Source organism: Gossypium hirsutum, chromosome A12 (assembly GCF_007990345.1).
Source record: "Gossypium hirsutum isolate 1008001.06 chromosome A12, Gossypium_hirsutum_v2.1, whole genome shotgun sequence".
Lineage (NCBI taxonomy): Eukaryota > Viridiplantae > Streptophyta > Magnoliopsida > Malvales > Malvaceae > Gossypium > Gossypium hirsutum.
Genome location: NC_053435.1, coordinates 34,346,823 through 34,361,751, shown reverse-complemented (window position 1 = coordinate 34,361,751; position 14,929 = coordinate 34,346,823). Strand labels below are relative to the sequence as shown.

General features: G+C 35.4%; 1 protein-coding gene across 5 annotated transcripts; it reads right to left on the bottom strand.

The window, feature by feature from the left end:
- Window positions 1–224: 224 nt before the first annotated feature.
- LOC107897730 (phosphatidylinositol 4-kinase beta 1) lies at window positions 225–14,802 on the bottom strand. Of its 5 annotated transcripts, XM_016823288.2 has the most exons (16): window positions 12,832–14,802; window positions 10,448–10,639; window positions 10,294–10,342; window positions 8,511–8,643; window positions 7,880–8,381; window positions 7,612–7,692; window positions 7,422–7,541; window positions 4,855–4,924; window positions 4,493–4,590; window positions 4,294–4,398; window positions 3,179–3,232; window positions 2,154–2,297; window positions 1,989–2,042; window positions 1,582–1,656; window positions 1,133–1,216; window positions 225–1,042 (listed from the first exon to the last, which is right to left on the bottom strand). In XM_016823288.2, exons 1-16 carry the CDS (start codon window positions 14,203–14,205, stop codon window positions 941–943), a joined length of 3,237 nt encoding a protein of 1,078 aa, XP_016678777.1. In that variant the 5' UTR covers window positions 14,206–14,802; the 3' UTR covers window positions 225–940. The 5 variants fall into 5 exon arrangements, 3 of the variants coding, with proteins under 3 accessions (XP_016678777.1, XP_016678778.1, XP_016678779.1); XM_016823289.2 differs by lacking the exon at window positions 3,179–3,232; XR_005906718.1 differs by lacking the exons at window positions 225–1,042; window positions 1,133–1,216; window positions 1,582–1,656; window positions 1,989–2,042 and adding an exon at window positions 3,570–3,640 and having other exon boundaries at window positions 2,237–2,297.
- Window positions 14,803–14,929: the final 127 nt, after the last annotated feature.

The following is a 14,929-nucleotide window of genomic DNA, read 5'->3' as shown; positions in this document are numbered from 1 at the left end:
TAAAACAATAAACTAAAATACTTATATCTAAAATAATAATAATAAAAAACTGAATATATAATGCTGGTTTTATTAGTGGAAAGCAGTAAAATTTCTACCATATTTTATATGTTGAAAGAAATATCGAACTTTAATATCCAAAATTAGAAATCCAATGGAAGAATACAATAACAAAAATAAAATGTATCCAAAGCAAACTCTGCTATAATGAACAAACCTCACACTGAAGAAAATGTGATGAATAATAATGACATCATATGATACAATCAAAGCATCCTTTTCTTACTGATAAAACTATATAAGGGGAGAAATTACACCCGGTAAAGACACGCCAAGAATCCAAGTCTGATGAAGCCACAAACTTTTACTTACCAATGCATGCATGCATTGCCATCCATCATTTTATTCTCAAAATGTATCTATCATCTTTAAATGGTAAAGTCGCATGTACAAAATCATATTATCCCTGCCAAACTGCTGTTTCAACCTGTAATGACCTAATTTTCAGAGCTATCTCTTACCTTGATGTTTTGGTCCATGTTCAAATCACTCTGTACAGTATGCAATGTTCTGAGGATGAGTACACAGACAGCATTCGAGTAGGAATTCCTAGTAATTAAATCACCAAGAGCCAGACTAGTGGACACGAGATGAACAACAGAAGAGAGCTCTGCTAAGGAAGAGTTTGCCTCCTTCGTTTATATACGCCGATACAGTTACAAATTCCTCGAACAAATATAAGACAGACCACAAACTGGTTGGAACTAGGAACCATCCTTTCCCCTCCTCCAAAAAAATACATATATCTAGTAGAAAACCTTGGAAATCATTGCATAGCGAACCGTCCCTATAAGACAGGAGTATCTTTTTCCTATGAACATCTTCACTAGCCTGATTGTACCAAACATGCGACAATGGGGGCAGCACATCAAATCTGAATTCACAATATTCCATTCAAAACCCTCTGATAATAATCATACTGCCTTGTTCGCCATGCATCTAAACTGCTGCTGATCAGGGAAAGCACCAATGACACACATTGCTGCAGTATACCAACAGATACTATCAGACCACCATAAAGATTACATGCAGTGCAGTATTAAAAATGGATCAAAAGCTTAAGACCACAAACCTCTTCTGTCAAACTTAAGTGGAACCGTTTTCTTAAATTTTGTATTGCTCGAGGGCCACCTTTGAAGCATGGGTAACCAGAATCCTAACACAAACAATAAGAATATATTGAGCATATATGTTCTTTCTCCAGCCTTGCATATTAATAATATATCATTCTAGACAGCTTAACTTTTTTCCTAACTATATATGTTGTTAGTCAGACAGATACACCAGGTTCAGTGAATGGTAAGTGACTGACAGCCTCAGAGACATGCAGGCTGTCCCAACTCCATCATTCTCTACTTATCATGATTCTTAATTAGTTGTTACACGAACATTGGTAACAGTAAGCAAGTTAACTAGGGGCCATTTTGGAGAACTTTCAAAGGCAGTATGAGAACTACCAGAATCAGGTCTCATCATGTATAATTATTTACAGAACTAGTATAATAAACTATAGCATGTTACCTGCAACATTTCAACAAGAAGAATTATGCACTCTGCATGCTTACGGCAGGTCAGGAAGCCTTGGATGCACAATACCTGAATTAGAGGGGTAAAGACATCAGCATCGATTTAGAACAAGAAGAATCTTTATTGATTACAAGATGGAGTTTCAGTTCGTATAAACCAACTTAGTTTCAGATTTACAAAATAACAAGAAACATGATGCATGTATCAATTATGTCTTTATCATTCACTTCAAGTTTTCATAATATTTATCTTCAATAAGCAAGCAACTCCCAATAACTTCTGCTAATTTGCAATATACTCAAGTATAGAACTGTCAGAATGCATGAGGCCGGTCAGAAACCTATGTAAAAGAGTGAAGAAACCACACAGGCCTTAAACAGAGAAGGAAAGGGCTTCAATACCTTAAAGTAGTCAAAAAATTCACTTGGCACTCCCTCAGCATCAGAATCCATGACCTAGCACATCCACACTTATGCATTAAGAGCAAATTCGAAGTAACTGATACAATAATGTTAAAACAACAAAACTTGAGCTATAAAGTGGAATATCATGTTCAGCATATTTACCTCAAGAAGCTCACGGGTTAATTTGAATGGTGCACTCTCAAAATTTACACCCCCAGGTGAATTGGAGAGCATGAAGCCAAAATCTATATGGATCAAGTGACCTTCTTCATCCAGTAGCAGATTTCCATTATGCCTATCTTTCACCTACGCTTAGATAATTCAGCAAATTACACATATATATAACATACTTAGCTCATCAAATTTACAACCACCAAGAACCAAATGCTTATTAAGCTTTCAATAAAAAACAACCAATACAGTTTCTTTTATTGAATAAAAGAAAAAACAGTTTATTAAGCATTCATCAAATAACAATAGTTTTAGGAAGAACAAAACCAATGCATGCATAGCACCTCTCAAGATCTCAGCAATCATCATAGACAAATTAGCTGGCAAAGTAGAAGTAGAATAATTTCCTGGTAGCATTTCCATGAATATATTAAGCAAAACAGAACAAGAGTGAGACAAAGAAATACCTTAAGAAGTGCATTTAACAAAGAAACAAAATAGCAAAGGAAATGCATTTAACAGAATTATTATACACAAATGCAGAGCATCTCTAAACATCTGCATCCAATTGAGAATTGTTTTCGAAAGGCAGATCAATGCATGCAGAGCGCATATTAAGATGTTGGTAATTAGTGTAGTGGATGAGCTGACAAAGTAAAACTGTAATGATTTCTAGGTTGCATTAGTCAATCAGCATCATGTGAAACAGAATGAGGGAAAAACAAAGCATATAGAAAAATGAGAGAAAAAAGCTTAATGTTAAATTACATCAAACAGCAAATCCACTATTCAAGATTAACATGGAAATAGCAGCTGAAAGCTACCTACCAGCATGAACTTTCTATTCTAATATGTTTCAGTTGACTTTAAATAGTATACAAAGGCTTTTAGACAGTGACATCTTCCATACAATCCACCTAAGTTATTGCTTAACCTCTTAAAATTTTCTATTCCATGGTCCTCATTCTGTTTGTGCGTTTGAGTGACAAAATAGAGTGAATAAGAACCATACACACCTGCAGAAGATAGCACACAAGGGAATACCCAGCCATACTTTCAACAAAATTTCTCTGCAATAAAATAACCTTAAAGTAAGCAATAGAAACATAAAAAATGAAAATCTAAGCATCTTCTATAGACAAAATAACATCACAATTTGACTGATTAAATCATCAAGGAAACACAAATGCAGAACACGTCAGAAATGATAGAGAACACAACCAAAAATAGCATAGTAGAAATGTGTTCTAGTCCATCCATAAAAACAATGAAAACAAAAGAATGAACCTAGTATTTCGTTAACTATAGCTAAAACATAAAGAGATGTGAATGCAAGATAACAAAGCATATTAGCAGAATAACCTTCATATATATCTCTCAGCATCTTAAAGAGAAGCAATTGATTACCATCCAACAGAACACTGCAACTAAAGTATCTTGCTCCTACATTACGTAGTCACATAAGGCTTGGATTTTATCTGCGAAGTTAACCAAGTGTCTCACAATCATGAATCTTATGACTAAAGAAAGACATCAACAAGAGTGCATCCACCTACTTGCAAATATCGAGAGAATTTCCATAAACCTGAACCCAACACATCGGGTGGTAAACATGTACTACTAGGTAACTTCCATTGTCTAGCAAGATTTCTCAGTAACTACAGAAAACTGCTTACCATAGGATGATAGGTTCAAAACAAAAGTAACCTTAAGGTAACTCAGAAAATAACTATAAAATAGCATTAAATGTAAATTACACTGCAGCTTAAAAAAGAGTGGGAAATTTGTCCATGATGACACTAACAAACTAAAATTGCTGTCTAACCATCAAAAAAGAAGAGGAAAGCAACTTTCCTGTTTTTCTCTTATTTAACAACATCCCTTTAAATTAGTAGAGCATTACAATCATAGTATCCACAGCTATACAAAAAAAACAACTCTCTTTTTCTGGGGGAAAAAAGAGAAAGAGATGCAAATTCTGACGCCTTTTAATGGTCCAACCACATACCTAAAAAACTTAAATATAAAGCCACAAAATTTAGTAAAATGTGACAATTATTTTAGACATAAGAATGCACTTGCCTAACAAACAAAATAGCACGAGAGACCTGTCTCTCTGCAATTAGATTACCTGTGCCAATTTAAAACTTGGAGAATTTTCCTGATACTTAGCAGCAAAGAATTCACGTAAGCTAGATAAATTGGGATATCTGCTTTTGATAGAATGAAGAGAGGCCTGCAAAAAAACAGCAAAGGTATTATCATTTAAACAGCCAAAGTTTCCATTATAGATGCAATCCAATCAGTTGAAGAGAAATAATTCACATTACCGTATCTGGAATTGTTTCAATAAGAGCTGTGTAAGAAGATGTAACTAAAACTTCATAAGGTCGCAACCACAGCGGAAGACCAGCTTCTTGAAATATATCTGGCATTTAAAACCATAAACACACGATTCAAACATGATAATGGAACAAAAAATAAATCAGTTATGACATCTTTAGAAGGGGGGGAGGGGGAAGCAATTCACTGCCTGTATATTTGCACATCTCATTTCTAATAAAATATGATGTAGAAACAAAATGTGACTCCAACATTGAAGGTTACACAGCAACTAGATTGTACTGACATGAAGCAAATGAGCTAATAAAATTGGGAGAAAAGCACAAAATATTATAATAAAGGAACATACCATAAAAATGAGAGATAAGCTGCACAGCAAGGTGCTCTTGCCTACAATCATCCCCACTCTTCACAATAACCTACATGATAAAAATAAGAAAAGGGGCATATTTTACTTCAACCAAACTAAATAGCACATAATAGGAAGGAACAAAAAGTTTAGTAGAGAACTCCGAACATTCACCAAAAGCTCAGCTAAACTAAATAGCACATAATAGGAAGAAACAAAAAGTTTAGTAGAGAACTCAAAACATTCACCAAAAGCTCAGCTTTACACCAAAATGATAATATCAACTACCTTAAGCAATCAAATGAAAAAAATTTCCATATTCAAAGCAATAAATGCAAGAATTAGTTGAACATTTAGCCTACCCAACACCAATTACTTGTAAATTGACTCACCCCACATATTACATTGACTACTACTCTATCAGATTAAAAGCTTCAGGTCTAGAATCTTTTGTAGGACCAATAAACTATTTCATCCTATCGAACAAACATCTCTACCAGCTGCATCAATGGAACTGAATAGCAATAACCGTTGATATTATCCATTTCAAGGGCTATACCGGTGACATGATGCAGTTTAAAGGCAGCAATGAAATGAAAACATATGGAATTAAGGTCTGCTCATTTAGGAAAAATGCCTTCCAGAAATTGTCTTCAATATTCTGTTGTGTTTGGTTGTCACAAGGAGACATGGTCAACTGGAAATTGCTTCCTGTCAAAAAAAGACCCACGCAATTTTGGAAATCGTCACATTCGACACCCCACCCCCACAAAAAAATATAATAATAATACAAGACATTTCACCTTTCTCCCATAACAAAGCCAGCTTACTCTTTACCTTTGACAGCTGCTCAAGCCAACCCATTACCCATACAATCAGAAAATACAGGACCAAGAAGAACCTCTCCCTCTTCAATCTCCTCTTTGTTTCAGAAATCTCTATTTCTTTCCACTTTCCCATTGGGATTTCCTTTTACAAGGCAGCACCTCAAATTTTTCCGTCTTCCACAAACTTAACAAACCCAGACCCATCTAAGCACTATATGTCAATTTTCAAAGGCATAATCTTTTTGTCAGTTCTTTTTTATTTGATTTTTTTCTTTTGTCCAAAAAAGAAAAGTTTTTGTTATTTGATTAAGATTTGCAGGTGTAGAGGAAATTCTGCCGCTTAGAGGTTCACCATTAGTCATGGTTTTGGTTTGTGATGGTTACAGTAGATAGTAGATTGAATGTTTTCTGCTAAAGGCAAACAATAGAAAAAAAAAATGTTAGAGATTTTACCAACCAAAAGAAATCTATTTTTTCTGGAAAATACAAATATTTTCTTTTTCCCAGAAGTTCGTTTCGATGAAAAACTAACAGATTTTTTTTTTTTTTTGAAAAAAAAAACAACTAACATGAGATAAGAAATATATAGAACCATCCACAAGTAATTAAGGACCTTCAACTATGTTAAATTTGAAACCTACAAGCCCTTGAACATATCAAAGCTAGAAACCAGTTACGCTCTCCTTTTATGGTTGTAATCAGTCAAAACTGAGTCAATCAATTCCATGAGGAAACAGATAAAAAGAGTTTACCACTACAAGCTGTTACTGTATGGAGTAAATCATTAAATAAATGCAGAAAGAGAGAACCAAGAAGATTTCACAGCAACTACTCCCCAGTCTCTATAAAATTTTTCCTCTTTGAAATGATTATAGTAACTAATGGAGTAACTTATTTGGTTCCTTTTGTAACAATAAATGAATGTTACGGTACAGGGTTTGGATGGAAGAAAATGTTTGGACTTTGGCTTCTGATCGGGAACAAACTTTTCAAACATCTAAAGAGAATATTTTGGGAAAGAGACCATTATTACAGAAGTATCACTTCAGTAAATCCTTTAATATTCTTTTTTTTTTTAGAAAAAGGATGAGCTCCACAAAAGCAATCTTTAACCTTGGGAAAGGACCCAACTCATTAAGTAAATTGAAGAACCAACATTGCTTTACAGGATATCTAACAACAAATGCTGAAGGAAATTATACCCTATAATGGTACAATCTGGAATATCTGAGGACTAGGAAGGAGAAAAAGTCTATAAACAACCCGCAATATATATATCTCAAAAGAAAATGTCATCAAAACAGCTGTTAGCTATGACTTGCTGACACTAATAACAGAAGATCACTGGAAAGATTACATATTGATATACCAAGATACTCGCCAATATTTCATCAGAGTAACCAAAAATGGTTCTCATTTTGCGGTTAAACCCTTTTAGCGAATTTATTTGCATTAAGCCCCTCTTGCAAGACTAACCACTAACATATATATGTACTCATATCATCACTTACCATAATTTTTGTGTGCCTGTGCCTTACACTAGCATGATGATAAGTGATGACATGATTACATGTATATAAATTATTGGTTAGCTTTGCAGGAGGGGCATAATACAAATAAAATTGCTAAAGGCATTTATGTAGAAAGAAAACCATTGTGCAGCAAATTAGGCGCATACAATCACAATGCCAAGGGAAGTAAAGAACCAGAAAGAGCAATTGCTATACAAGTAGAACTTACAGAACGTAGGTCCCAACCAGGTAACTTTCCATATATTGAAGCTTTCCGTATTCTCTCCTTCTTCACCTCCCAAAGTTCACCAGATAATGCATCGCCAGCTTTAGGCACACCCCCATTGGCCTATCAGGAATTTACAAAGTTTGAGAGAGAGAGAGAGAGAGAGAGACAGATTCAGTTTCACTTATATTACCCTTGGTTGTGCATCTGATGAATCCTGACCAGCCCCTTTCAAAGGGAGTCCAGGAGGAGCTTCTCCCTTTGCAGCAGCTGCCTGCACAACAATTTTATGTTTCAGTAGTAGCATCTAAAACTGGGACTCAAGTTAAATAAATTTACAAAGTAAACTCATTTCAAATTAATAGAAGCCAACACTGGGGAAAAAACATTCTTCCTCATTAAACTTTATAATTCTGAGTAATGATGCCATCTACTTCAAATGTTTACAATCACATGCCCACCTTTACTTCCTCTATGGCAACTGTACTTGGAACACGACGGTGTTCCTTTCGACGGGGTCGTCCTTGTCCCTCAATGTCTTCCATTCGGAGCCGAGGATCCGCTGTCAGCACCACCCTTACCCACTCCATATCACTAGCAGGCACATCTTTTAGTTTTTGAGTTAAAACTTGTCCACCTTGAACCGAAACAGCACTCAAATTGCAACGATGCATGCTACACTGTGGATCAGGTGCATCAATACTCCCCAACTGGCTGATTGTTAGCTTTTCTACAGAGAAACTCACATTGACAAATTTCACTTTTGCATCAGACTTATGTGTCATTGCTTGGTCAATGGCTTGTGCAGTGGAACTTGACATCCTATCACTACTATTTCGGTACACCTCTTGAGCAGTCCATAAAGGATAAGCCCATGGAGGCGGCTTTTGGAGTAACGCATCACCATTCGCTAGAGGGATTCCTCCTCTAGAAAGTTTCTGAGCATTAGATGTATCCTTTGTACTGATAAGATAAGATACAGGAAAAGGATTTAGAAACCACACTTTGTTCCTTTGAGTTACGTACATGGTTTCTGGAATAAATTGAAAAACTGGGACTGATCTAGGTCATATGGACAAACTCAAAACTTACCTCTGCAATTCACATTTCAAAACTTCAACGCAGATCAGGTAAGGTGCTTTTTCCCTAGAATTCAAAAGAACAGCTTCATCTTCAGGAATATGAACCACACGATACATCCCTTTTCCCATTGGAAAGCAAACTCCTAAAAGTATTCCCAGAGATACTCAAATAAGGGTATGGAGCAATATATTACATGCAAGGGTCATATTCACTCAAGAAATCAAAAGTAACAATGGAAGTGCATGCTAATTGCCAATTACTAATGCAAAAAAATTATCATATCCATAAATAAAGCCTTAAAAGTTTGAATAGCATACTATCCCAGAAAAGAAAAATTATTATTACATGGTAAACTTCATTAACAAACAAGACTTCGCAAATTGGGCGCTGGTAGGTTGAGGACCCAAACACCTTGTTCAGACACAGGATGGATAAGTAGTGTACCAGCCTTCCTAAGGACCCAACCCAAGTTAACATGACTTGGCTGGGTACATTTTTGGTGTCCTTTTTCTTTTCTTTTCTTCCTCTTGTTTTTTTTTTTAACTAACCAAAAGAACCAAATAAAGTCTTTTCTTTCTATTTCCAATTTTATATTAGCTACTTATACATTGTACATTTGATTGAATCCAAGTATTGAAACACTTTTCACTGTATTAAACTATTGCAAAATTATAACAAAAATTTCTTCTAAGAAACTTGTCTACAAAAACTATCATCACAAGATTGGTCATGGTTATTTTCCGCCATAAAGTTGAGTTATAACTATAAGAGGACAAAAATGAAATAAAAAAATTTAAAATGCTAGTAAAGTACATTTAACATTATTTCTTAATTGACATAAGCAGAAAACATAAGCACGATCAGATTGTGTCACCTGCAGGTTGAACTGAAATTCAACCCACAAAGCCTAGGAACCAAGATAGACCCAAGTATAAAAGGGACAACCCAACCCAACCAACATCAGGTACTGACACAAGTTGCACCCCTAATTTTGGATTTTACATGTTCACAGCCAATATCAGCAGAATGCAGATTTTTGCAGTCATTTACCCTTTTTTCTCATTTTAACTCAAAAGAAAGAACAGTGCAAGGGAGTAAAAGAGACTTGAGACTATATTTCAGAACACTAAATTAAATTGCTTCCACCTGAATGAAATACTTCACACATCAATTAATTGATGCATTCACTTGACAGCAGATTGTAAACAAACAGTTAAAAAAATGAGAAGGCAAGAATCTGAACTAAATTTCAACCTAAGCAAAAATGTCTAGCACTCCAACTAAAAGAAGATTCTAACATCTCAAAATTGTTACATGGATTACCTATTTAACAGACAAGACTATGCAGCAGAAGAAGCCAATAAAAGTTCATCCACAGACGAATATAACTATAAAAAAAATGGGTTAGTATTTGGTACACTGGCACTGTACTTTTTTTTATTCCACAAGCAGTTTTAAAAAATTGCCATGTGTCTTTTATTTAAATATTTATTTTTTAAATATTTTACTACACCCTTATAGGACACTTGTCAACCCCCAAAGCCTGCTTGTGGAGTTTAAAAACTCCACTGGCCGTGTACCAAATATTTTCTCTAAAATATATAAAAAAAGAGTACACCGTAAAAGGTTTTACGAAGTCATAATCCAATTGACACTAGTAAAAATATAGTGGTAAATCCTAGTAACCAATTCACAGTTCAGACCACATTATATAGGTAAACTTATTAAATATAATAAATGATGGCTCTCAATGCCATTGATTTGATCAAATTCATCATAAATAAATAAGTACCTCCATTGTTTTGGGCCTCAGCTAGATGTAAATTAATCTCTGCAAGCGACTGAGAGACAAAAATGACAACAATTAACATGTTAGATAAAATCCAATCAAATATTTCATAACAGTTAATTGAAGCATTGATTAAACTTTGAAATGAGCAAACCACCTCACAAAGAGCAGTTTTACGATCTTCAATTGGAAAAACATCCACCAAGCCATATGATGTGTCACATAATGACTGTACAAAATACAATGAATCATGATAAGCCCCTTTTCGGAATTGAGATACAGAACTATTTGGAAGTGGGGGTTTGGAATTCGATCTATCATTCTGTTGCTTAGGTGAACCAGGATGCTTCTGCAAATTTGAGGGCACAGAAAATTAACATAGATTTATAGGAGCAAAACCAGTAAACAACACTAGTAATGAAAAATAAAGAGCAATAAAATCACAGGAAACCACTAATACCCTTGCTTCAAATCCTTTTCCAAAAATAAATGACGGAAACTTTCTCAATATCAAGAAAAATTTTCTTTATCCTTTATGCTATTTTCAATAATTTAATTATACTTCATCGTATGTTACTCCAACTCTTGATTTCATAGAAGTACCTCCAACACCTGAGTCCAATGCACATTTCGGTGTGGGTAGGAGGGTATGACCCTCCAAATACATAGAAAAGCTTAATTTATTCTATTTCCCGACATTTTAGGATTATTCTTTAGTTATTATGCTCTTCTTTGTTATCCAGCTTATCAATTACTGTACTCTAAATCTGTAATTAAAGCATAATCTACCTCCAAGTTCCAAGTAGCGCTATAAGTTGGTGCAGCCAAGCCAAAGTAATCAGAAGTCAAACCCCACAGTTTCAAGGGTTCAACCATTTAAAAGACAAGAAGCAAAACAAACTGATCCATCTGAAGTTCCCTTGTGTTCCTAAGAGGTTTAGGTGAGCTTTTCTAATCATTACATACTACAAGGTGTTGATCAATGAAAAGAACATCCAGATTTTAAAACCACAGATTCTAAAAAGCAACTAGAGCATATGGAGACACATGATAGGAAACAAAAGAAAACGAAGAAGAATCAAAACCCTTAATATCAAAAACCAGTCTAATAAGAGAGGAGTATGTTCACAAATTCACATACAATCTGCACAGTTATTACAGAATATATTCAGAACTGCATTCAATAAGCCCAATGCCTAAATCTTAATTAAAGAAAGCAAGGTAGTTATTTATGAACCACAACCCTATAGTCAATAAAGCTTCTCACTCCAGGTGATTGGCATCGGACAACGGGCAAATGGCAAAAGCCAAAATTAGATAGAATGAAAGGAAGGCAGAATAAGATTGCTCCCTGGATCAATCAAGTAGTCTAGTACTGTTGTAGTGGAAGCTTTTATTCATTTAAATGTCTTTTTATGTCAAAATAATGATGTCAAAAAGGGTAATATTCCAGTACATGTGACATAAACAACAGAACAATATTATAGGGAAAACTAGATAAACACCAGTACAATAAATCAGATCGTAGAAGTTTAGACAACCCATAGTTCAGAAGTTGAGAAAAATATGTCAGTGGGATAGATCAGAACCTAATTAATAATCCTATCCTTGAACCAAACCAGGTAAATTCACCATTCAGCAGATGTTATCCTTCCATTCATCACACACCAAGTAAAGGACATACTAGTTTTAAAGATGACAAAAATAGCTTCAGATGGAGAACATTTCTAAAGTATCAATACTAAGAGGAGTACTTCAGTGCATGCATAGATTTAACAAACAGCAGTAGTTAACATATGTGAACTCAGATTCCAATCTCAAAGACAATGGTGTTCAACCATTACTTCCTCAGATAAGGTTTTATAACTTATTGGAAGACATTAGTAGATTCCATACCATTGGAACGGCATTTAAGTTAAACAACAAGGAAGAACCATTTAAAGAGCTCCGTGAAATACCTAATTTCGGATAATTTCCAACTCTTGGTGTCATATCAAACAACAAAGCAATAAAAGATCATGCCATTTACAGATAAATATCTAAATGCAACAAAGGGGTTTCTGAAGTATGCATGCTCTGAAGTGATTATTAGCCTAAAAAACCTCCAAATTCATCCACTTGAAAGATCTAAAGGCCCCTAAAAACATTAGATAGGTTGAATGAAGACTTGGAATAGTAGGAATAATAAGTGAAAAGTTTTCTGAAAAGCTAAGAAGACTATGGTAAGATTCATAATGATTATGAGAACTAATTCCTTTACAATTTAGAGCAGAGATTGGCAACTAGAGTGCGAATTACAAAGCTCTATTTTTCCAATTGTGGCCACAATAATGAAACAAATAATCTGATATTTATCTTTTACAATGTCTAACTCAGTAAATTTATAAAAATGGTAAGAATGCAAGAGTGAAAGTTATCGTATTTCACTTCAAACACTTTCAATATATCACGGGTGCATAAGTTGGAAAAGGAAGCAAAAGATTAAAATTGAACAGACCTCAAAGCATGAAAACATGCCAACAAATATAGAAGCGAACAAACCTCTTTGTGCTTCTTTGCATTTAACAGCTCTGAATCTTCAATTGAACGATCCCGATCCCTAAAAAGCTTGCGGAAGAAGTTCTCAGTCCCTGGACTGCTCTCAAACAAACTGTCACTGTTGCTGCCTTCATTGGCTGTACTAGTTTTATTCTCTTCAGGATGCACTCGGAACAGTCTTCGGAACAGTGAGAAATCTGAAGAATCTTCTTCCTCACCATCATCATTCTTATCATTCCCATCTTTCTTGTCCTCAGATTTATCCTTAAAAAGTTTCCTGAAAAAACCCTCTTTTTCATCATCTTCACCTGATTTTGAAGCTTTTTCTGCCGAGTTCACCATATGTACATCATCAATTCTATCATTAACATCTTTCTTATCCTCAAATTTATCTTTAAATAACTTCTTAAAAAACCCCTCTTTCTCATCATCTTCTGCAGGCTTAGAAACCATTTTATCATCAGAATCACTCTTACTGTCTCGAAACAATTTCTTAAAAAACCCTTCCGAACTAGAAGTCATTTCTTCCTCCTCTCCTTTACTATCCTTTAAAAGCCTCTTAAAGAACCCATCTGAGCTTGATGTCAAATCCTCATCCTCTCCCCCTCTGCTGTCCCTCAAAATCCTCTTGAAAAATCCATCCTTTTCGTTCTCCTCTTCATCTTTCTCAGCTAACTTCCTAAACAAAAAGGCATCTCTGACTTTAGGACCTGGAATAAACTTTTTAAAAATCTTATTCTCCTCTGGAGACAACTGATTGCCACCATCTTCCTGCAAATGGTTCCCTGAAGATGGGGAGGACAATGATCTCTGTGTAGAAGGTGAAGAAGTCAATGACAAAAACAGCTGTTTCGAGGATAGGAACCGATTCAATACTTGATTTTTACTCCCCGGACTTGACCCTGCATTGGGTGGCCGCACAAGGGGAGGCCACTCACCCATCAAAGTAGCAGCAATTTGACACTTTTCTTGAATCCTACTAAGCCCTTCATTATCATCTGAATCCTCTAACTCAGCCAACAAAAACCAATGCACCTTCATTGCCATTTTTAGTGATTTTGAGCACATATCAATAACGAACTTATCCAATGAAGGGCTTGGCTTATGCACCATCATGTAACAAATCTGGAACAGATAGCTTTCGATTCCAGATAATGGTAGCGTGTACATCCTGTTACACAGATAATCTCGTACCCCGGCATGATCATGCTTGTAAAGATAGCTGACGGCGATCCACTCACAGAAAAACGCCGAGTCAAAGAATCTGATAAGCCACCCATTTTCACCTGACTCGCTTGTTAAAGGAGTCCTGGAGGTGGTGATTTCACGAGGTGACTCATCCGATTCTCCTCGACTTAGTCCTAGAAGTCTCACCATCGTTACCAATATACCATCCTAAAACCTAATTTCGCTCTCTAGTTTGGGAAATCGAAACGAAATTACAAAGTAGAAAGTCTTGAAATCTAATACAAAACCCTAAAATCTTCCATTGAGAATCTTGATTCCCTCTCACCTGAGCGAATTCCGAAGCCCTTCACCAATCCCTTACCGGTAGTGCTCTCACTGTTGAAACCCTCTTTGGGAATCACAGTGGAAGAAAAAGCAGAAACCCTGATTCAAAGGTGAAAAAGACCAGTAAAATTGATAGTGGTTTTTCCTCAGCTGTTTGGCTGTCGGGAAAAGGGGTCAAATGATCGGGGAAAAGGGGAGAAGGCTGATCTTTCACAGAATTTTCTTCGTTGAGAATTTAAAATACAAAATCTGAAATTCTGTGTAGGGGAAGAAAAAAGGTGAGGGTGAATCGTTTTTCCCCCACCGAAGTCGTGACAATGGCGGACGTGGTGGCGATGCTGGCGTTGGTGGCCTTCTTTGCTTTGCTGTTGGTGTTGGACAATGGCGAGACGAGGCAATTACGTTTATTTTTAGTATTTTTTTTTCTTGTTTACTTTTAAAAATTCAAAATAACAACAAGAGAAAACATTGAATATTAAGACTTATTAGTACTATATTTTTGTGAGACAAGGGTTTTGCTAACTTAAACGGAAAGAATAGCGGCGTATTTTATGATATTTCATTTCATTTTCCCTCCAAAGATGTAAAA